Source organism: Desmodus rotundus, chromosome 11 (assembly GCF_022682495.2).
Source record: "Desmodus rotundus isolate HL8 chromosome 11, HLdesRot8A.1, whole genome shotgun sequence".
NCBI lineage: Eukaryota > Metazoa > Chordata > Mammalia > Chiroptera > Phyllostomidae > Desmodus > Desmodus rotundus.
In genome coordinates, this window is record NC_071397.1 from 67,934,162 (window position 1) to 67,958,939 (window position 24,778).

At 39.5% G+C, this 24,778-nt stretch overlaps 1 protein-coding gene across 1 annotated transcript in view; it reads right to left on the reverse strand.

The window, feature by feature from the left end:
- The window catches only part of ROS1 (ROS proto-oncogene 1, receptor tyrosine kinase), a 98,356-nt gene that overhangs the window by 15,984 nt on the left and 57,594 nt on the right, over positions 1-24,778 (reverse strand). The window contains exons 29-41 of the mRNA XM_053913574.1: positions 23,869-24,013; positions 22,859-23,091; positions 22,582-22,758; positions 19,371-19,539; positions 18,577-18,694; positions 15,316-15,506; positions 13,544-13,627; positions 10,187-10,322; positions 8,850-9,012; positions 8,030-8,094; positions 6,971-7,100; positions 1,787-1,884; positions 1,372-1,575 (exon numbers count right to left, since the gene is read on the reverse strand). Of these exons, the coding sequence (XP_053769549.1) occupies positions 1,372-1,575; positions 1,787-1,884; positions 6,971-7,100; positions 8,030-8,094; positions 8,850-9,012; positions 10,187-10,322; positions 13,544-13,627; positions 15,316-15,506; positions 18,577-18,694; positions 19,371-19,539; positions 22,582-22,758; positions 22,859-23,091; positions 23,869-24,013 (1,913 nt within the window). The remainder of the gene's footprint in view (positions 1-1,371; positions 1,576-1,786; positions 1,885-6,970; positions 7,101-8,029; positions 8,095-8,849; positions 9,013-10,186; positions 10,323-13,543; positions 13,628-15,315; positions 15,507-18,576; positions 18,695-19,370; positions 19,540-22,581; positions 22,759-22,858; positions 23,092-23,868; positions 24,014-24,778) is intronic.

The window sequence follows — 24,778 nt, forward strand, 5'->3', positions numbered from 1 at the left end:
CTCCAACGTAATGTTCCAGCAGTTATAAGCCTGTACTCTGTGATTGGAGTGATTGGTTCCATAAAAGGCAAATGGGAGACTTAAAAGCAAGTTGATCACAAGAAAGAGCACAACAAGCAACTGCCTACCAGAAACACTTCAAAGGTGACAGGAAGGCTCAGTGGGGACGTACACACACACACACACACTTTGCTCCTTTTTTCTGGCTGAACCTGGACTGGAGACCTCCATTATGCAGACATACTTAGGGTGAATGAGAAAGCATTTCAGCTTTTTTTTTCTCTCTGAGTTTGAGTGCTAGTAAACATGAAGAGGGAAGGCATGAATAAAAATGGGCAGCACTGAAGACCAACTTTTCCTCATCTCAATTGTGCCTAGGGCCATGTCAGCCTAAAAGTTCTTGAAAAAATCTTTATGTTTTGAGCAGCTGTCATCAAAAGTTTGAGGTCAACAGCAAAAAATACGGGGTCATATTCAAATGCTGAAGAGATTTTCAAACCTCCTCAAAGTCCTAATGTTTTTGAGATCCATGATTTAAAGTTTACTTTAATGACCAAACATCTCTAAATAGGGGGCGTTTAGACACACACTTAGACATTAATTCATAGGTACCAGTTTCTATTAGTCAAAGTCTCTACACTTTGGGAGAGTAGTAAAAAATATCTGAAGTAAATGTAGCTATTGCAATTCACTAGTAAGATGAAGGGTCCACACTGATTGGAGGGAGGAACGAGACCCAGGAATAGTGCCACCTTGGACACCCGCTTTCACTTTAGCTTAAGGCAAATTACAGCCTCTATGGTCTTCTGTTTTCTCACATAAAAGAAAAAGCTTACAAGACATTTTTAAATTTTATTTTATTTTTTAAAGATTTTATTTATTTATCTTTAGAGAGGGGAAGGGAGAAAGAGAGAGAGAGAAGTATCAATGTGTGGTTGCCTCTAGCCCACCCACTAATGCGGACCTCGCCTGCAAGCCACGCATGTGCCCTAGATGGGGAACCGGCGACCCTTTGGTTTGCAGGCCAGTGCCCAATCCACTGAGCCACACCAACCAGGGCCCTTTCTTAAAAAAAAAAAAAAACACCCTCACCTGAAGATAAGTTTATTGATCTGAGAGAGGAAATATGTGTGGGGGGAGAGAGAGAAGCATCGATATGAGAGAAACATCAGTTGCCTCCTGTACTCTCCCCAACCAGGGATCAAACCTGCAATCTAAGTATGTGGAGATGGAACCCACAACCTTTTGGTGTACAGGACCATACTCCAGCCCCACCGAGCCACCCGACCAGGGCTACAACACCTTTTAAGATCCCTTTGGACTCTGACATTGGATGGTTCTGCCCACATTTTTCTGTGTCCTTAGGCTCACCATACATCTGACTGCGTAGTGAAGATTCCATCCATCAGACTTTCTGGAGCCATCCACCGAACAGGGAGCAGACCCTCTCCTCTCTTTCTATAGTAATCATTTTTATAGATGTCCCTCGCGAGTCCAAAGTCCCCAATCTTCACTATCCGTGATGAACTGCTATAGTCCTTCACAGAGACAAGGCAATTCCGCGCTGCCAGATCCCTACGGCAGAAGCTATTTTTAATAATAATAATAATAATAATAATAATAACGATCCAGAGATCAGACAGGTAATACTAGTAGGTCTGTAGAGAAAGGAGACTTTCTTTTAGAATTATTGCTATTTTGAAGGAATAAAAATGTTTAATTATTTTCTTGTTCTACCCAAACTGCAGATGGCTATTGTGCCAATATCCGTGGGATATTGCTGTACCTGTGAATAAAGTGCAGCTGCTCCAGGTAGACACAGCCTTTTGAAATATCTACACACAGGTCTACAAGGTCAGCCAAAGTGAGTAAAGGACCATGAAGCTGTAAGAAATGAAAGGAAGATTACAGGCGCTCGTTCAGTTTGCACAAACTACACATATTCACATACATGTATAAATGGCTACATATATGTGCACGTGCACACATACACATGATGTTTTAAAGAAATGTTTAGTTATGGTTACAAGGATTCAAAGAGGAAAAGAACTAAATTTACATGTTTTCTCTCCAAATAAAGATAAGACTACAGTTAGAAAGCAGAGGCAGCAATAGGACCTTTGTTGGAAACAGGGTACTAGTTCTGACGGACCAAGGTTTGAAACTTAGTTTTGCTACTTACTTGCTGTGTACTTTGCTTTATTCAGTCAGCAACTTTCTCATAGGTATAATGGAAACCATAGACCTGATTTCATGGGATTTGAGATAAGATATATAATCTGGCTGATATATAAAAAGCACTTAATAAACAGTAGCTGCTCTCAGAGTGTTAATAATGAGAGTTTAACCAGCACTCACCAGTTTAATTATCGGCCCAATGTCATGCTAGCACTATAGTGTCAGTCCTGACAATGGGATTCTTCCTCATACGAGCCCCATATAAATTGTTAGCACCACAGACTCTATTTCTAGGTCACGGATTATTCTTCTTTTCTAAGAGAGCCAACACAGAAACTGAGAAACTGAGAACTGAGTAACTGAGCCTGAATTGCCTACAATGATTTCTACATTAAAAAAAAAAAAAAAAAGCCAGTTCAAGTACTTATTAGTACCACGTGGAAAAAAATCAAAGTCCTGGTCAGACACTTCGTAGGCATACTCTCTGCCCCTTGGCATCCCTGAAATTACCCTGGTTCAGGCCTTTATCATGCCTATCTGACTCATCCCAAGCTGGCCCTGTCCCCGGCAGCCTGTGCTTTAATTAGCTCATTCCGCTGGGACCCACTGCCTGTAGGTTTCATGACAGATTCCCGAACACAGCTTCCGTGGCAGCCCCCAGCTGCACCAGCCTCTCTGTACGTCCATCTGCTTCCCTGGTTTCTCCTCTCACAATCTGTGCTGTGGTCACACTAGAACACTAGTTTTTTTTTAATTTCATTTTTAAAAATATTTGTATTTATTCATTTTCAGAGGGAGGAGAAGGGAGGGTGAAAGACAGGGAAAGAAACATAAATTGGTTGCCTCCTGTTTGCCCCCAAATGGGGACCCGGCCCATAACCCAGGCATGTGACCTGACAGGGAACCAAACCCATGATCTTCCGGCTTGCAGGCTGGTGCTCGATCCACAAAGCCACACCAGCCAAGGCGACACTACAGTTTTTTATACTTTCTCCGCAATTCTCAACCTCTCTTCTATATTCCTGCTAGCACTATTGCCTGGAATGCCTTCTTCAGTCTTAATTTCTATACACATTCTTCATGGAGCATCTACAATGGTTCTCAACCTTGAAATCCCTAAATTTCTCATAGACAGGTTTTCTTAACTGCTGCTCCCTCTGCATCCCCAGCAACCTTGTGTCTTTTTCCCAAAGTAGGAAGAATCCTGATATTCTGGGATTTAACATTGCCATGGTCCTATCCAACCACACCTAGGTCTGATAACCAGGGTGGAACTTACTCCCCAAAATCAGTCCCCTGAAGTCTTGTTCAGGTCCACTAGATGCCTCTCATGGCCTGTGGGTGTCTGAGTATCTCATGTAAATGGAGCTCTGCTCTGCTCTTGGCAAAACCTACCTTACTTGTAAAGATTGTCTTCGCAGAGAATCCTGCTCCTGAACTTTTAGCCTGATGGCTAGCACCCTGTACGCTGCTGACAGATTTTCAGAATGCTGACTGCCTGCCTGGATTCTAAATATCACTTGCTCCTGAGAGATCAGTGACGACCTACTGGGATATCTCATCAGCCCTTGTTGGGTTTTCTTGACTCCAGATGCTATCCTGGGCTACCATCTATTATTTCTTGCTAAACCGTCTGGAACATCGAACTTCCTTCCAGATCTATTCCTTGGTCAAACCTTTCAAAACTCATGCAGCTGTAGTTTCAGAGAGCTTTCTGTCTCCTGCCTTGATGGCTTCTTCTCCACAAAGTCTTTCCAGGACTCCTCAGTTGGAAATCATCTCTCTCTGTGCCTCGGCAGTGTATTCTCTACTCCATTTTACTGGGCCCTCCCGCTTTCCACCTTAAATGGGTTATTTATATGTGATGTTCTTCCCTACCATGTGGCAAGTTCCTTGAAGAGCAATATTCTTCAGAGTTGTACAGTAAACACCCAGCAAAGATTCAATGAATTAAATTGTTTTGAATATGTATTTGTATAATTTTGATAGCTTGGTTTCATTTGCTAGTTTTTACTTTTTTCTATCTTAACATAGTCTTGGAATATCAAAGCTAAAAGTAGCCTGAGATTTAAGGCTTTGATTTAATATTCCATTGTATACATGCAGAAACTAAGATCCTGAAAATGAAGGACTATCAGGGGTGTCCAAGCTCTTGGCATCTCTGGGCCACACTGGAAGAAGAAGCGTTGTCTTGGGCCACACATCAAATACATCGTGACGCGTAATCACAAATACATCTCATAATGTTTTAAGTAAATTTATGATCTTGTGTTAGGCCACATTCATTGCTACCCTGGGCCGCATGCGGCCTGCGGGCCATGGGTTGGCCACCCCTGGTATACCAACAGTCTCAGCTCAGGGAAAAGGATGCTTGTGGTAGTTCTTCTGGAATGTGCCTGAGAGCACTTACTCTCTGTGGATAGATGGCTGGCCAAATGAACTCAGCACGATGGGGGCTAGAGCCCGTGGTGTTCCACTAAGGACCCTAGACTTTCATTCTGGCACCGACCACCTAACAGTACCCTGTCCCCTGTGACTGGAGCAAGGGAGACCAAGCCTGGAAGCTGTCCTGGGAAGCTGGCAGGAAGGGCGGTGGAAGAACTGAATATACTTGAGAACTAATCATCACAGCCATTAGGACTCTGGATGTATAGGAAGAGTTTGGAAAAAGGGGCCCCACGTTTTCTTCTAGTCTACCTTAATCCTCTCTTCTCTTGTCCAAAAAAAAAAAACCTTAAAAATATCTACAGATAAGCTTTCTTGTTAAAGATGGAGGATTGATGCATTTTTAGCCCACTCTGCCCAAACCTTACTAAAATGACAGTCCAAGGGAAATTTTTATGATCTCGCAAGGACAGATAGATCAGGAGACTAGGCACAGAACAACAAAACATGGTGGAACAGGGAACACAGGTGGAGTGGAAGTTCAGCAGAGGTGGGAGAAGTTGAAAGCTGAGTACCTACGGAAGAAGACAGAGCTAAGCTGTTCTTCACTGTAGAACCCTCTAAGGGCTCTGGAATTGGAGGTAGCCAGTATCTCTGAATGCTGGGGTGAGGGCAGGGCTCCAGGCGAGAGGAATGTTTAAAAGTTTGTATCAAGGGCTGACTAGATCCTCTATGTCCCCACTGTAGCTGAGGCTTTCCTCTGAGGAAAACATAGACACATACACACACAGAGAACCACAACAACACCAAGTTCAAAAATACCACACGTCACAAGGTGCTCTGTTGAAAATGGAGAGGGAAATTAAATAAGCATCCACATAGTGAGCCTTGAGACCCCCGGCCTCTTTCTTCCTCCTGACTCCCTGAATGGAGGCTCAAGCTTTATTCCTGGACAGGAGACCCGCCAATTCTCCTCTGGTGAAGATGGGCATATGCCAGGAAAGACATCCAGGAGGTGTCATTAAGGGACTCCAAACAGAACAACTGGGTCCCACCTGACAATCCAAATGAAGCTGCTGCAGACACATAGGTTCCAATCCGCTAGTAACTATGAAGGTCCCACTATTAAATATGAAGACCAGCCACACTTTGCCAAACATTTGAGAAAATCTCACATTACAAACAGATCCAAAGAAGAAAGGAGGAAACCAGGACAATGCAGGAACCAAAGTGACTATTTAAAAAACTATAATTAGCATCCTAGGAAAAATAAGAGAAGATTTTGCATGTATAGGGAAAACCCAGATAATTATTTTAAGATGTGGTCAAAATACAGGGGTGAGCAGAAGTAAGGCCTGCTTGAGTGTAGTTGGTAAGATAATAATATGGGTATAATAATTTATAGTTTTAATTTGAACATTCCACCTAAAATGTCATATGGTGTGCTTGAGTGTGATATTGTTATGTTACAGAATTACATGCTTACACTTTTGTAATAAAAGATCTTGTAATAAAAAGGGTCATTATTTGTGCCAGACCTTGTATAAGAATGAGTCTGTAAAATTAAAATTTTAAACTCTATAAAATAGTTTAGGAAATCTACCAGAATCGAGAGCAAAAGGACAAAGAGGAATGAAGAGAGAGCAGCTAATAAAAAAATGATAAAACAAAGCTGTTCATTATTCAACTAAGAGAATTTCTAGAATAAGGAAATAGAGGGAACAAAGGTATTTTTTACCTAAGAAATAAAATGAAAAAAATCCCAGAATTGGAAGGGATGATTTTTCAGGCTGAGTACCAAGATGTGTAAAAAGTACCACAGATAAGGAGAAGTTCCTAAAATTTTCCAAAGAGGAAGGGCAAAACACAGGTCACAGATCATGAGTCTGGGAACCAGAATGACGAAAGACTTCTTAAAGGCACTTGTAGAAGCGAGAAAACAAAGATGTAGTGGATTTATTTTTGAAAACAAGGGGTTTTCAACCTAGAATTAACCAGTTGCCTATTAAAATCCAAACAGATATGTCAGCTGGGTGGGGACATGTAAGTCTAGTGAAGACATAAGGGTGGGAAATATCAGTTTGGGGCAGATGGACATAAAGTACAGAGAAAGATGTGCCTTTTTAAATTTCACACAATCTCTGTTCTCCAGAAAACATGATTCTGGCAGTGAGGGACCTATTTTCCTGTAAAATATAGCAAACAGGCTCAAATAACCAGAAAAATGCCAGAAATTAGTTCAAGGTGCTAATTGTCCTTATCCAACATGAATGATATTTCTTTCCAAGGAAGTATTCTAAGGTTCTCCCATTGGCCAACACTGCAGCCTATTGAATTTAAAGAAAACTAATAGGACATTATAGGGCACATGCATTACAAAACCAATACTGTGAACCTTATTTCCCACCTTTGTCATCCGGGCTTTACGCAAATAGGTGAGGAGGTCTCCTCCCTCCATCAGTTCCAGGATAATGTACTGGGGTTCATTCAGCAGACAAACTCCAAGCTGCTTCAGGATGTTGGGATGATTAAACTTGCTAAATGGTGGAAAGACACAGGCAGGATGATGTGACAGAGACAGAAGTCCTAGTCGAGTGCCTTTATGGACTAGAGCAATCGCTTATCTATAGTGTCCATCAAAAGCCCTGATATTTTTTCTCTGCTAAATGAAGGCCTCCTTTTCCAAGCAAGGGCTGTTCTTTGCTCCTGCCTTGCAGAGGTGATACGGCAACCTCTAGTGGCCAGTGCATATGGATAGGATAAGGTGAGTTTTAGAAGAAATCATGTTTATATTAAAGTACTTTGTGTTTTGGAAAAGAAAGTAATTTTAAGTAATTTCCTTCTTCAAAAGATATTTGAAAACATTATGTATTTGGTCATCACAAGTATGAAGTATTATTCTCTCTTTTTAGAATAACAACTCAGACAGGCTGCAAGTGTTTTCTCAAGATATCTAAGCAAGTAACCCCCAATCTAGTAACTAGCCTGCAGTTCAGGACCACTGCCGCAGGTCTTCCCGTTAAGATGTCTTTGAGCGATTTTTATGCCCAACAACTAATTCTAACATCGAAGACAAGTTTATCAAGACAGGAGGTATTTTCATTGGCACTGTTGCACTCAAAAGAACTCTCTCTTCCTCGACCTGTTTCAACCCTTATCTTACATTGAGAAGACCATACGCATGTTTAAAGCTGAACAGCTTCAGAAGTCACTTGCAAAACACACTTCTCATTGAAGGTAAAAGGAAGGAAGATCTTTTGCCTGAGGAGAGCCTGTGCCCAGGTTTGGAAGACTGGCTTCTGTGGAACACTTGTCATTACGGACATATTTCTGTTTAAACTTCGGCCATGTTCATTTTGGGCATGATTTATTACGCCAGGTGATTTTGAATGTTAAAAGTCCACCAACCAGCTGTAAAAGCTTCCTACCCATACCAAGGGAACATTATTTCAGAGCTGCCTGATACCTCATCAGATGTGCCTCCTTCAGGAACTCAATCTTCTCCTGGTCTGTGGAGCCCTTTTTCAAAGTCTGTGCAACATAAAAACAAGCCAAGGATCAGTGTAGCAGCGCTTTCTGTGAGCTCAGTGGGTTAATGGAGATAATCTTTGCTTTGTTTTGTAATATCCATCCTGAAAGTTCAAAGTAGATAATGGATAATGAATGTGTATTGCTGTGTAAACTATTCAAAAGATAGATTCTGTTATTGAAAGTATTTAAGTAGAAAAATCTGATAAAAGATCTAGTAATATGTACACAAAGTCTCTCCAAAATATAGAAAAATTTTTAAAAGACCAAATTTGGCACCTAAGCTAATTTCTTTTTTTTTCTCCGTGTTTCTTTTTTTGTCCTCATTCGAGGACATGTTTATTGATTTTTAGAGAGAGGGAGAAGGAGGGAGGGAGAGAGGGAAAGAAGCATCAATGTGAAAAAGAAACATTGATCAGTTGCCTTTCTTACATGCCCCGTGGGCCTAAAATATTTACAATCTGCTCTACTGCCTAGGACCTTGAGAATGTGCTTAACTAGCCCACTTCTTCACAGTGTATTTGCAGGGAAAAACTGCTGGGTGTTAACTAATCAGAAACCATAACGGTTTCTGTTAATTTCAGAGTTCATGTAGGAAGTGGAAGAAAAATGTAATTTCTGTAGCCATGAATAGGCTCCTACCTTCTACTAGTTCTCTTTTCCATTAATATTACTCATCTTTTATTATAGTTGCATCCATGTAAGTCCATGTAAATGTGCAGACCTAACATGCCAAGGAGTTGAAAGATCCACATTACCTTCACTGCTACTTTGGTCTCTCCACTTCCAACTCCTAAGACGTCTACTGCTACCCCTTCATACACTTCTCCAAAGGCCCCACTTCCCAGCAGGAGACGCAGGGTGAGTTTTTCCCGGGGGAAGGCAGGAAGACTTTCAATCTCCTCTTGCGTCGGGAGAGTACTAGAAAATAATAATGTTTTTGATCTCCCAAAATATACAGTTTGAAAGTTGGTGTTGTTGTTAGTACTCGAGAGAGTATGAGAAAGAAATCTCACAGCTTTACAACACTGCCGTGCATTCTGCGTGAGATAGTGATGTGGAATTTTGTGTTCCTGTTCCTTCCCCAGGCCGCCATCCAGAATATTCCTTCCTTATTCTGAAACCCAGACAGATCAAGTCACTTTGCTTCTAAGCACCTTCATTTTGAGAGAAACATGCCCTTGTGAGTATCGCCTCAAGTTGGTTTTACAGTTACCAATGCTTAATTTCTTCAGGTTACCAATTTGTATACACAGCTATTGTAAATTAGCAATAAATACATCTGGATTTATGAGCTAAAAAACATCTACGTTAACAATTCCAAACACCTGGTCTCCTATATAAAGCAAAATTTACTATGACCACAAAAATCAACTTTGTTTCCCTCAGGTTAACTCTTAGAAAGCCAAGCTTCTCACCTGGAATACTACAAGGGGGAAATGCATCTGCACTTAAAATGCTTTGAGTCTTTCAAAGAGAATCTTGAATGTTGGATGTGCTGAGTATTTTTCTCAAGGAAAGTCACCTCTGAGTAGCTAACTTAGATCACCTCTGTGTCTACTCCAAATCCTTCATTTTTATGTGTTTAATTACAAATTTTAAGGCCTATGACTACATAACCCCCTTGTGTATGGGTCATATAATGCAGTGTCTTGTATAAAAAGACCTTTAAATATTTTCTTTAATTACGATGAGAAGTTCAAAACTCATCTTAAAGAGTTTATGAAGCCAACCAGCATACAACTTCTGAAAACAGAATTAGACTGCATTAATAGCACACCCACAAGACTCTTGAAATTCCTCTTTTCCAGACACCTCCCGCTGAACCAACCACGTTCCCATCTACTCTCTTCACTGGAGTATTTATCTCCTTGTTTCATTTATTTTTGAACTACGTGATAAAACACTGGAAAACAACTGATTTTTGCTTATTTTCCTTAGGATAGCGTGACCATGCCATTTGCCATCTGCCCCAGGCCACATTTGAGGGTACTAGGGTGCATTGTTAATAACTACGCCGGAAGAGTGGGCGAGAAGCAGGGCAGCCCCGCCCACTCCCCACCCAGGCGCCCACGATGACGACCCCATTACACACCGTATGGCACAGCAGCCATTAGCCAGTCCTACCGCGGCTGCCAGGCCTCGCAGCTCAGCCAGCTCTTTGTCTTCGTTTATGAGAACCGTCAGCCCTCCCTTGGGAGTTTTTCGATTCTTTAGTCTTCTATGCCACACTATAAAGAAAAACAAGCATAATTTACAAAATAAAGCATTGCTTATTTTTCCCATTAGGACATGTTACAATACATTTTAAGCATTTATCTATAAGAACACCACTGGTAAAATAACCAAATTTGATTGAAAAAGATGCCCAAAATAAAAAAACTAATTAGCCTTGGCAAGTATGGCTCAGTTGGTTGGATTTTCGTCCCATAAGCCTAAAGGTCTCGGGTTCAATTCCTGGTCAAGGCACATACATGCCCAGGTTGCGGTGCAGTCCCTCCCTAGTCAGGGAGCACCGGGAGGCAACTGGTCAATGTTTCTCTCTCACATCGCTGTTTTTCTCCTTCCTTTCCGCTTTCTCTAAAATCAATAAGCACGCTTTCGAGTGAGGATTTAAAAATTTTTTTAAACTAATTGAATCTAGGTACAAAGTCACAGAAAAACACATAGCTTATTCTACCTCATTTTTAATCTCATCTCATAATAATATTTAACATATTTTATTGCTATTATAAACAAGTTGAAATATCTTAATATCAGAATTTATTTTTCAAAATCATCCATAAACCAAAGTCAAACCAAAACACACTTGCAGAATAATTACTAGTGAAAAAAATTCATCTCTGAGTCCAGATATGCCCAGGTTATACTCCTCAGTAGACCTGAGGAATGCTTTCGACATAATTAATGGCTATAATGGCATGCCTTATTTAAATGCAGTGTACAACAACACAGAGCATATATCCATTGTTGTTCCATATACACAGATTCAAATACACACCAAGTGTTAGCGGTCCTCCCTAGTTGTGAAATCATGGGTGATTTGTACTGCCTTCTTCATACAATGAGCAAATATTTTCATAATCATAAAAAATAAATGATATTTTGAAGATTAAAATACAATTATGTCAATAAATCATCCATCTATCTTAGAACATTGGCTCAGAAGCTGAAGGCAGCAAGGATGCTTTGTTAGATGACCATGAAAATTTGAACTTCATTCCACAGTAGCTTCCGTGTATAACAGGTTAGAGGTTTATTCAAGGCAAATTCCATCTGAGGCACCACACAGGGATAGATCTTAAGTACTTTTGCTAATGCAATTTTTCAAACCCAAAATGCTCTCATTACCCCTCTTCATTTTTAGAGTCCAAGTTAATGTCCCCCATCTTCAGTGACATCTTCTGAGACGCGTGCAACCTCTACTGATCTCTCATCTCTGAACTTATAAGACTAAATGTGGCTCCTAGCACTTCTGTGTCACTGTCTTGTGGACTTCATGTACCGTTCATTGCCTGTTATTGTTGTTCAACACATATATCGCTATGTATCTTTTCACACAGGTAGGTCTTACCTCCCTCATTACATGGCAAGCTCCGGAGGCTGGTCTTTCACTGCTTTATCTTTCCCTCTGCTCCCAGCATATGGCTAATGTTGCACACAAGATGTGACTGCTCACCACAGCAAAGACTGTCAATGCTTATTTTTAAACCCTTGTTTCAATTTTATATTTATAAGTATGACTGATGAGAGCCTTCGGCACAATACACATTTTAAAACAATTGCTACTTTTCATCACTTTAATAACTCCGTCTTTTCTCATGCACGTACGCACCCCTACTAGTACAACCACATGCACTGTTCCTAAATAACCAGATTAGCTTATCTAAACTGAAAAATCGGTGAGTTCCAAATAGAATAAAGACCTTTCAGTCCTGAGAAAGTCAGATATCCGGGGGATGTCTTGAAAGCACAATAGGTTGTCTGAAATTATCTCATGTTCATCCACTAGAGTTATGCATTTGAACAATGGTGATGTACAAGTAGGCAAGCAAAGGTCAGATGGAAGATCCGTCATGTACTATTCCTTCCCCGTAGGAAAGCAGACAAGCAGTCAAGCCTATATGCCAACTGCCAAATATACTGCAGTCATACGCGTAACCCTGGAGGGGCTGGCTTAGTGACACAAACATCAGCTGTGCGATACTTAGACTCCCTGGAACCACAGGTTAATATCCTGGCAGGGTCAGCTGAATTTTTAGCTTTCCAAGTTAGCAGAAAGCGTTCCATATATTATATGCGTGGAATCTCTGAAAAGAAATCTGAATTCAAGTTTTAATGTGCTCTCCAATTGCTTACGATTTCAATCGGTTTCGGGAAAAATAAAGATTTAGAACACGTAAGTGAAATATTGGCTTTCTTTATCTTGAAGATTTCAATTTTATGTTTGTAACTTTTCCTTAAATGTTCTCTTCCAACCTTTTTATTTATGAAAAAAATAAGCCACAATTTTCTGAATATGTACTTGAGTGGTCTTTTCTGGTAAATATCATGCTTTTCTTGTAATGTTTCATCATGTCAGGGACTCATAATATTAATAATGATAGGGTGACCATACATCTTATAATCCAAACCGAGGCATTTTAGGGATTGAAAGAAAGAGCTACTCACGTTTATGCCGCAAGAACAGGAATGAACCAGGCTGTATGGTCACTGTAATAACCTTATAGGCCCAATATTCGACCAACACTTTTGGAGTTGTCACCATATTTACTCATCATTAAACTAAATCCTTGTAGGAAAAAAACTTTTAGGACTACATCAGTATAAAATGAATAGTGGGAAATAGCCAGTTTTCTATCCACCTAACCTAATTCTTCCGTTTTTCTGATCATTTATAAATGAGCAGAGATTTGAAATAAGCAAATCAGACATCTGAACGTAAGAGTGAAGTAAAGTAAGTAAAAGTAAAATAAGCCAGAAATGCATTTTCTGCAAAGGAGGCCCTGCTCTTTCCAAGCCAGGCTGTCTGCCTGGAGACCCAAACTATCCCGACCAAGGATTCCCTCTGGTCTTGCATTAATCCTACCCCCTTTTTAAAAATATACCCAGAGTAGTTTTTTAATTTATTTCAAACTATAAGCCACAAAACACTTGTTACATAGTCAATCAGAAACAAATACTATTTTAAAGAGAAAGTTCAAGTCGGTATTCCTGCCAGTAGTTTTATCTAAAGTACACCATGAAGTGTAAATATAGATGTATTATTCATAACATGGTTACTCCTATATCCAAAAAACAATCCACAAAGGGTAATGGTTATGAAAGTATAGCCAAAGATAATATTGTAAATTTTATTAGTTTATTTCATGTGGGAGATTAAATAAACTAAGAGATAAATCAATTAGTGTAATCAAGTAAATAATTACTTATGAAAAATAATTTTACTTACCAAAGGTCAATGGGATTATAACAACCAAAAATATCCCAATTATGATACTAAGTATAAAGCTTGTGTCTGGCATCCAAAAACCATCTAGTGAAATAAATGAGAAAAAGAAATTAATTCACAGGATAGGCCAGCTGATCTGCCTGATACATCAGAACTAGACCCTATGATATTTTTGGAGGCAATTAAACCATGTAGCTTGAAATCATATTTATGGTGAAAGTATTTACACCATTGGGAATAAAAATCAATGTTTTTACATTTTTTCCAGAGCGCCAGTTTACCAATACATCATAGGGATGTACCCGTCAAGGTTTCTACTTTAAAGTGACCGAGAAAACATGTATAATCCTTGTAATGAATTTGGGACAAAGAATATCAGTCTTCAAATATATAGTCACGATTATTATTTCTCTATAACACCATACACATTTCATCCCATGGGTACAAAACTGAGGAATATAAACATGAAAACATGGTGTCTTCTCGTACATAGTTTCAGCTCAGTAGAAGAAATACACATGAGCTTGGCAGACGATGGCTTGCGGGCTAAATCTGGCCACAGCCTGATTCCGTACTGCCCATGAGCTAAGAATGATTTTTAAAGTGTTATTAAAAAAAGAAAAGGAAAGAAGAAGAAAAATATGCTACAGAGATCAGATGCAGACTGCAAAGCCCAAAATATTTACTATTTGGTTCTTTTCAGAAAAAGTTGTCTGAACTCTTACGTAGATAACTGACTATAATTTTTTAAAAAGAGAATAATGCAAGTTTTATATAGAATATTGGGCTGTGTGTATATAAGTGCAATTATTTATCTAAGGATTATAAGTTAAACATTATGATGGGTTCATTTAAGTTAGGCCTTGAAGGATGAGAAAAATTTCAATGGACATAAAGTGAGGGAAAGGAAATGCCAGGTAATGGGGTGAATAGTAAGTTTTAGGGTCCTGCATTCTAGGCTGATGAAAACAAAGGCTGAAGACTTAGTGTCTTAAAGCTTTTTACCGATCTGGTATGGACTAGCAAATAGGGATAAATACAAGGAAAGATAAGCCACAAATGCGGGACGAATCATAGAAAGCCCTAAATGCCAGACAAAAGTTTGCACATGGTCCTGAAGGCAGTGAACGGAGAGCCATTCCGGGCTCTTCAGAGGCGGGATAAGTGATCCAGCTGTGCTTTGGCTAGATTAATTGTCAGCATGTGATAAAGCCAAGAGCACAGCCAAAACTCAATAGCTTAAGTTTGGAAAGCCAAAGTGGAAGTAGGGAGATGGGACCTCAACAGATAGAAATCAAGGTGGTAAAGCAACAGAACTTAGTGACTGAGTAGAGGGAAAATAAAACATGGTACTGAGATTTCTAGCCAATGTGATGAGAAAGATGATGTAACATAAACAAATAGGATACACAGTGGAAAATGTAAGTGTTGGGAAAGAGGCAAAGCATAGTTGTAGGCCTACAGTATAGAAGATGAGAGTACTGGGAACAGGACAATAAGGCTGGATAAGGATCAGATTCTGGACAGCCTTGGAAATCTAGGTAGGAGCATGGGACTTGATGAGGTGGACACTAAGCAGTAGCTGATTATTATTGAGGAGGAAAATGATGATGATCTTGATGTTTTAAGAAGAGCACATCAGATGAAATGAACACTTCAGTACTTAATATGATAAGTTATAGTCACCCAATTTATTGCTCGTGTTAACAATGTACTATCTTTATCTCTGAACCTTTGTCTAAGTTAGTATGAGGACAGACATGGTAATATACCTCCAGCTAATAAAATGTTCTCACTGATTCCACTATATTCACCAAATCCCAGATTATTTGCAGCTACTACTCTGAACTGAAATGTTCCTTTCAGGTTTTTGGACTTCCAAGTACAAATGCTACTGCAGGATCCATTAAATGCCATCTTCCACCTTAAATCCTGGTTCAGTGAATCATTTGAAGTGCCCTTTCTGCAAAAGAAAGAGCAAAACCATGAATATAGAAAACATATGAGGCGACATATGTGTTATTCTAGATGCTCACAGATCATTTTAACGACAACTCCAGAGCATGCCCAAGTGCACACTTTACCGTTGATCTCATTCCTCTCAAGGTTTGGCCACAGAACACAGCATAGTCTTATAAAGTCATCCCAGCAATGAATGGAGCCAACCAATCCAGCCCATCAGGAAAATAGTGAGTAAGAGATAGCTGAAGCACCTTTTCCTACTGTCAGAATGTGTACACTTTCTTCAGAATTCCAAACACCTAAGACAATTATTCCCTAATGTTTAATTGGGATTCTTTTTAACCTCACCTGAGAATATGCTTATTAATTTTTAGAGAGAGGAGAAGGCAGGGAGAGAGAGAGAGAGAAACACGGATATGAGAAGCATTGATTGGCTACCCCTTGCACATGCCCCAACTGGGACTGAACCACAACACAGGCTTGTGGTCTGGCTGGGAATGGAGCCCATAACCTTTCAGTTTATGGGATGGTGGCCTCCAACCAACTAAGCCACACTGGCCAGGGCTGATTGGAAACTTCTTATGTTTCTCAATACTTAGTCTCCATATCTATAGTTTTCAAATAGCATATCCAGACAAAATAAAATGCAAAATATAAAATTGATAAGGAAGATGTAACAGCTCAGCTACCAAAGCTATTATGTCTGAGATTCCAAGTTTTATATTGGCCTACAGTCACCTCAAAATCAACCCACATTATTCTCCACATGCAACATGGAAAGAACACAAGAGCTGGATTTAAAAGATGTGACTGGAATGGCTTTTAACAAAATCACAGACTGAAGGTCTTCCTTATGTTTTCTCTGACAATAAGATGTTGAAACTTCTCAGAAACTTTCCAGCAGTTTCAGGACTTGGTACCAAGCCACGACAAGTGTGGAGATACGTAATAGAAGCCAGTTTTGCTGCTACTAACTGAGCAGCTGTCCCAGAAGAGCAACAATGATGGCAAAGGCTGAGCCTGTGAGGGCCTGGGGACAAGCGAGAACAAGTGGAGGGTCAGAGCAGCAGACGGGGTCACAAGGAGCTGAATGTCCTAGGGAGCATCCTGAGTACATCTTTGTGACACGATGACTTTGTACATTTTGTCAAACCTCATAGGTAATGTTATTGGTTAACCCGAACAACTCTGATCCAAAAGAAAGAGACCCTGAAAAATTTATAAAGTATCTATCTCTTCACCGCTATTGGCCATTGAGAAAGAGAAGGAATTCTGACATTGGTTGAGTACTTTGTATTTACAACACACCATACTGGTGTTTTCCATATGTCATTCCATTTCACTGCCTTCACAGCAGCCTATACAAGTAGATATTATTATCCCACTTTACAGATGAGAAAATTTAAGTTTAAACTGGAATAAAGCAAGGAGTTAAACATGCTCTGTATACTAGGTTAAATAGTGATCCCCCAAATTCATGCCAGCCCAGATCCTGTGACTGTGACCTTGTGTAGAAAGAGGGTCTTTTCAGATGTAATCAAGTTAAAGGGATCATACTGGATTAAGATAGGCTCAAAGATAATGACTGCTGCGATGCCCTCTTAAGAAGACAGAGATTTAGGCACAGACACACACAGAGAACACCACGTGATGGCAGGGCCAGCGACTGGAGCCATGCATCTACGAGCCAAGGAATGCCAAGGACTGGCGGCAATCACCAGAAGGTAAGAAGAGGCAGGGAAAGATTCTTCCCTAGAACCTTCGGAGGGTTGGTTGTGCAGACACCTTGATTTTACACCTCTAGTCTCCAGAACTGTAAGAGAAAAAGCGTCTGTTGTTTTAAGCCGTCCAGTAGGTGGTACTTTGCTGAGGCAGCCCTAGGAAACACCGTCTGTTCATGCACTTGACACTGTCACTGCCACGGTATTGTGAGCAATACACAGGGTATACTAGAGTGTTTGACTGACAAAGCAGTTACTTTGAGATACTGAAAGTACAGCAACTCATCTGTTATCCCATAGTCCTGTCCCGAGAGTAGAAACTTGGGGCAAGGAAATGTGAAGTATTTGTGGAGCAGTGCACTTAAGGTGCTACTGAGGGACACACGAAAGGGGTCCTACCAGACCATGGTGAGGCCTGATGACAGTCACCGACCACCATGGCAGTACCGCAGGTCAGAATGTATTTCACTCTGTATGAAAAGCAGTAACAGAAATTTCAAGAAGGTTCCAGTTAGAAAGTGGCTAACGTAATCCTCCGGCATGAGCAGGAAAAAAATTTTAAGGTTATGGGAATGCCAGAGCAAGATGAAGCAAAAATAGATCTAAAGCTCAAGTAGCCAGGACTATAATTATGGAAGTGACTTTTGTCCTTGGAGCTTCTTAAAAGATGGCTTCATAGTCTCGTGAGAGGCGTGTCTGTGGAATTTGGAATTCTCCCCTCATGCTGGCATGAAATCAGCGCATCTGAGCCAGTTAGGGTTCACAGAGCTCCTCATACTGGTGGGGCCTGAGATTGCGTATGGTCATCAGCTGATTTGTTTTCATCAAAGGCACACTTTCAGTCCCCAGGAACACACTGCAAACAGTAATCTTCCCAGTGAATAGAGAGTCTGGTGTGACCTGCACCTGATTTTACATTCAGAAAAACACCTAGCTCATTGACAATTCTCACCAGACAGTATTCACCTAGAGAAAACAAATTAACATCAGACATTTACATGCATCCCATCATCTAATATAAATCATAGCTCGGCTTCTAGAATGGAACAGATATTAAGTAAATATAAGTTATATGTGCCAATCCTGGAATTATTTTGATAAGGTTTTGACAAGCAGTTGCAGATTTCTGAGAAGACTGATGTGATCTGCTTATAACTGGAATGCCAAGGCTGGCTGCTAAGAACTGAGCAAAGAATATAATTATATATTCAAGGTCCTTAAACTAAAGATCCTTCATGTTTACTTATAAAATACATATTGATAAATATTGTTAATTTCGATCTAATAACACCTTACAATTAACTGCTTAGTTCTCTGCAGTTTACAAAGCACTTTTGCTCACAGACATACCTTATCTCAAGGACATAGTACATAAGTCGGCTTCCATTATCATCAGCTTTATCCCACTGTATGGAATTCCTAGTGCCTTCTAGTAATTTTGGGATGCCTGGTTTACTTGGGACTCCAGCTTTGGAAATGAAAGAAAATACTAATTGATATGTTGGAAGTATAAATTTTCTGGACAACATATTTCTACAGACTATATTTACTAAGAGGAAAGACATTAAAGAAATGTTCAGAAATATTCTCATATGAGTGCATATTTTTAAATGAGTGTTTAAAGTTTTTATTAGTGATGGATTCTTATAGGAGTAATAATATATCTTAACTTGATATGAAATAAGTGATACACAAAGAAAATATTGTACGTTTTGAAGCATTTCCCCTTAATCCTTGTAAAGATCAACTTGGAGTTATGGTATACTTTTTAGAATACTAGTTAATTTAAGGTGAGTATATTTTTTAGATATTTTATCTTTAGCATGCGGGTATAGTAGTCAGCAAATAAATATTGTAACATTACTTTCATTTAGTTCTTACTGCAAAACATCAAGGCTAGACAAGAAATCTGAATCCTGAAAGGCAAAATAACTTTGCCCTGTTCAGGATCTTGCAAGAGCAGGTGAGTATTATTTCATTACTGTGTATAAAGACTCCTAACTCGTTTCAGTTTCTTCACTCAAGTTTTAGAAATGATGACTTACTCTCTTAAGAAAAATGTCAACCTCTAGGATTAGTGGAATAAGTGCTGAGAAAAGAATTGAGAAAATGTATAGGGTTTTCTGCATGCTGTAATTACTCACCTTTTGTCTTAAAACTTTCTGAAAGCGAGGTGCTTTTTTTTCCTGTCCCGTAAACCACCACGGCACGGACGCGGTACGAGGTAGCGGGCTGCAGATCCGTGATGGTACAGACATAAGCGGGACCTGGGCTGCATGAAGCTTTAACCTGGTAAAACTCATTGTACTTCCACTAAGAAAAGAAGACTCAATTAACATTTTTGTTTCTTTAAGAAAACTTTCTTAAGCATAGAAATTCGCACACCATGGCAAGCAATTAAACTTTAAATAAAATTTATTTTATATTAAAAAAGAAGAACTTCCTTATGTTTGACCTCAAACATCAGCCCTACCACTGACAGCCCTTGTATTTTTTACAGTAAGCTATAACTGACTTGAATGACAGTTCTTAGGGTAAGTCCAAGGTGGGACATGCACTTCTGGCTATGTGTCATTGGAGAAGATGCAGAGCCTGACTTCTTGATTTCTCTACGTGTATATGTCTATATTATACTTATTGGGATGGCTAAGAATACAATGATGGATCAAAACAAAGATCCCTTCAATTCCACAGATTTATTAATTTCAAAATAATATTTTTACATGCTTTGATTCCATGAAGTAGTGCACAGTTACAAATTGAAACTTTTAGTTTTTCTTTCCCAAACTCCTTCTGTAAGAACACTTCCCAAACATGTAAATAACTCATACAACTCAACACCAAAAAGACAAACAATCCAATTTAAAAATGGGCAGAGGACCTGAATAGACACTTCTCCAAGGAGGACATAGAGATGGTCCATAGACATGTGAAAAGATGTTCAACATCACTAGCTGTCGGAGAGATGCAAATTGAAACCACAATGAGATGCCACCTCACACCTGTCAGAATGGCCATCATTAATAAATCAACAAACAACAAGTGCTGACAATGATGTGGAGAAAAGGGAGCCCTAGCGCACTGTTGGTGGGAAGGCAGACTGATGCAGCCACTTTGCAAAATAGTATGGAATTTCCTCGAAAAATTAAAAATGGAACTGGTTTTTGACCCAGCAATTCCACTGCTGGGAATATACCCTAAGAATCCCAAAACACCAATTCAAAAGAACCTATGCACCCCAGCGTTAATAGCAGCACAATTTACAATGGCGAAGTGTTGGAAACAGCCTAAGTGCCCATCAGTAAATGAGTGGATCAAAAAACTACGGTACATTTACACAATGGAATACTATGCAGCAGAAAGAAGAAGAAAAAATTCTTACCCTTTGCAACAACATGATAGAACTGGAAACTATTATGCTAAGTGAAATAAGACAGTTGATGAAAGACAAATACCATATGATCTAATGAACAAAATAAACTGATGAGCAAAACAGAACCAGAGACATAGAAACAGGGAACAGACTGACAGCTGCCAGAGGACAGGGGATGTGGAAAATGATGGAAAGAAGGGGAAGGGATTAGTCAAAGAACATGTATGAGTGACCCATGGACGTGGATAATGGTATGGGGATGGACTATGGGAGCGAGTGGGTGGGCTGGATGGAGGAGGGCAAAGGGGGAAAAACTGGGACAACTGTAATAGAATAAATAAGAACAAAAATACGTAATCATCCTTATTGCCTGCTTCAGAGTTTTAATATAGAGATATACATTCATTCCCAGGTGTCCTATTATTATAAGATTGGTTCAAAAGAGATAGAAGTTTATGACTAGATATCACTCATTAACCATATCAGAACACAGCCTTCTACTGTGCTCATCAATTAGTACCTATGGAGAGTCACACATGTAGAAATTACTGAATCAAACAATTTCAGCTTCATGATTTCCTAAGTGGTCTTTCTGAAACTTGTGTTGAACAAGTATAAGAATACAGGAAGTTTTGAAACAAAAAGCATTGGGTGGAAGTCATGAGGACTGAAACAGGCAGTCCCTATCTGCTGCCCTTCTCTCCAAACTTTGAAGACTTGGGTGACTTAATGACTCACATTGCTTCTGTAGAGAGCACCCAAGGAGGAGTGCTGTAGGAATGAGTCAGCCCCTGGGGTCCTCCTCTGCCTGGCTGGTGATATCTGACTCATGTCGGCACCTGTCTGGGTCTCTGACTTCTCATCGGTAAAATGAGAGGCTAGAGATCATCCTCTCCAAGGTCCTTCTCCGTTTCATGTCTTTGATCCTGGAAATGAACTTTACATCCCTCCCTTTCACTCTAAACTGAATGCACGAAGTTTACTTCAATAGATATCCAAAACAAGGGTGATCCTCCAATTTCTCCAATGTAACTGTTCTTTATAAGATGACTATTTTTTAAAAAAGCAACACATCACCACAAACATGCTTAATGGCAAAAGTCCCATTAAACTATGCCCTTTGGTTTTATCAACTCAATATTCACTATTGTTTCAATTTTTCACAGTTTTTATCTAAAAGTACAAGATCATAAAAAAATCTTATACAGTAAAATCTAAAAACATCCGGGGAACAACTTCATTTTAAAAGGGAAATGAGGCCATGACTATACTGAATAGTGTTTAAGTTACCACTGAACAAGACATTCCTAACCAATCTTTATAAATGTGGACACACACATATATAATGATGAAAATGAAATGTAGCAATTATAAAAATGTAATAATATATTATAAGTATAGCAATATAAAATTAATGTAGACTTTCCCTAGCAATGAATTAATTAGATGAATGATATTTTAAAATTCAGTGGATATTGTTATATCAGTTAAAATATGAAGTTTTTAGATGAGGAATACATAGTTTACATGCCAAGATCAAAATGGCTTTTCGTTTTACTCTCCAGTTGCTATACAGCCCTTAAATGGTTGAAAGACCATTTCTAAACAAGGTTTTGGGTTCTTGCTTGTACATATCTTCCTTTTTTTTTCATTAGAAAACACCAAATTGCTATGGACTTTAAACCAGAGAACCTTGCTGGTAACATCTAAACTAAGTAAAATATTATGAAATCAGTAAGCCATAATTTATACCCTTTTACATGGAGCCTTTGAAGAGCAAATAAATCTCTCTGGGAATTCTTTCTATCAGAATTAGTCTAGTAGCTCACCACTTCTGTGTGGCAGACCTGAATCAATGAGTGTGGTCACGTATATCGTTGACTTATACAAGAATGAATGCTCTAGAGATATACAAAAGGACTTCCGACTTATGCTGTAGCATGAAAGAAAAACTGGCATTAAAGCTGTATGGTGTGATCTACCTTCTGGAGTTCGAACCAAAATCTGGTGAGGTTAACATCAGATGGGGCCTTCCAATCTAATTGCAAACTCGTGTTCTCTGGAACCAAGGCACACGGTTTCTCCGGTGTGTCAAAGGTTGCAACAGTGACAGGATGGCTCTCAGCACACCACAGTTCCTGGGCATGGCAGGCCAGAACCTTTTTGTAGAAAAAAAATATAAATAAATAAAATTGCTTAAACTTTCCTAAACCTTGTGTTTAAGAATGTCAATAAAAGTGCCCGGTAACCTCACTGTACCTTCAACACGTACAGTTTTCCACCAGACAGTCCTGTGACACAGACAGCAAGCCTTCCATCTGGATATTCACTTTGTCTTAGAGGAGTCTCTGGAATGAGGGCCAGGTGTGAGACTGCCAGCTGATAGCGGACTGACTCCTTAGGTCCATTTGGCTTGGGAGACTCTCTCCAGGATATAACAAGGCTGGTGTCTGACTGCACAGTGGTGTTAATATGCCAAACAGCCTCCGGTACTGAAATAAATAGCAACGCATGACAAGGGATGTTGCAATAGCACTGGAAGATGGAAAGAAGTAATGGGGTCTTGGTTGAGGAATAGTCGTATCATGTGAGCAGAATGAATGACAGATGTTCCGAAGGAAAGCCAGCCTCTTATATAATGGTACGTTACCAGGCTGCCTGAAAGGCTCTCAGTTATATTTGCCTAATGACTAACTCATTCTCTGACTCTAGCTCCAGGACCTGGCCAACGGTGCTGAATAACCAAGTTTGGGTGACTTTTATGAATGTCATCAGAGACATCTGAAAGAAATGCCATTACCTCATAATAACCGCCACCTCTAAACCCACCTTTTTAGATTCTAGATCCATTTACTTTAAGGCAATGATGTTATATTACTTTAAATCTCAGTGGCCTAGTAAAATTCACATAAAGAAAAGGCTTGTTTTTCCTGTCTCACCATGCGTACAGAGACCTATGAATTTATGGGAAGAGGGTGACACTGTGTGGTGAGACCAAAGAATGGGTTTCTTGGCCAAACAGTATTCATTCCAATGCTCAGCTTCTGGTTGCTTTTCATTTGGATGGAATATTATTTATCATCTTCCGGTGTTAGAGCAAAAATCAGGTAATCAAAGTATTTGTCAACCAATACATTTTTATTATGCTTTAAAAAGTTCATATAATAATGATTACTTAATATTCAGGTAACAACAAACAAATGTAGACATACACACCACCTATATCACTAAATTCCACTCTCACAACCCACACCAAGCCCACCACTCACCTCCACTTTTAGTTTTTCCCCAAATCTTTTTTCCCAGAGGCAATTGTTCCAAAGGGTCTGAGTAGTAATTCTTTACAGCTGTCTGTATCATATATGTTGAAAATGGCTGTAAACCTTCAATAAGGGCTATACTCTCCTGAAACTCCTGTAATTAATTTTTAAAAATCAAGATGTGATTCCTATTTTTTGTACAAATGTGGAGAAATTATTTCATCAAAGAGAAAAAATTAAAAGACTTAAAAAAGTTTACTTTTTAAAATTTGGATTGTGAATGACAATGTTCACTGTTCTAACCTGCCTGGGCCTGAGTTGTTTATCTGCAAGAACAAATGCCAATTGACTGGCAGCCTTCAGTCAGTTTTTGTGACATACTCATTTCACATAGGAAGCTAGAGTCCCAGGGGGAACACCGTTTCATTAGCATTGCATTAGAAATTCCGCAAGGTGGTACTGGAAGGATGTGACACATATGTGAATACAATAAAAGATTAGACTACATTATCTACTCATTCTTAGAAACCAAGTTTAAGTGAACGACTTTCCTTAGACCAATGTTTCTCAACTTTAATTATACTCTGGAATCCTCTGGGAAATTTTAATATAATACTGCTTGCTGGGTCCCACCCCCAGGGCTTCTGGCTGAGTTGGTCTGAGGTGAAACCTGAACCCAGAGATTGTAAAAGCTCCAAGGGTGCACAAGGTTGAGGGCCACGGGCTCTGATGCATATTAATCAATGAGAAGACAATACGATAGATGAGCTCTAACAGAGATGTCCAGGACCACAAGGCCAGTCTCGCTCAGCCAGATGATCCAACCTGCCCCTGAACCGGCTCTCTTTAGAAATGTGTGAAGATTAAAATAGACAAAATAAAGATATTAGCTGTACTTTCTGGCAAAGTATACAGTTCT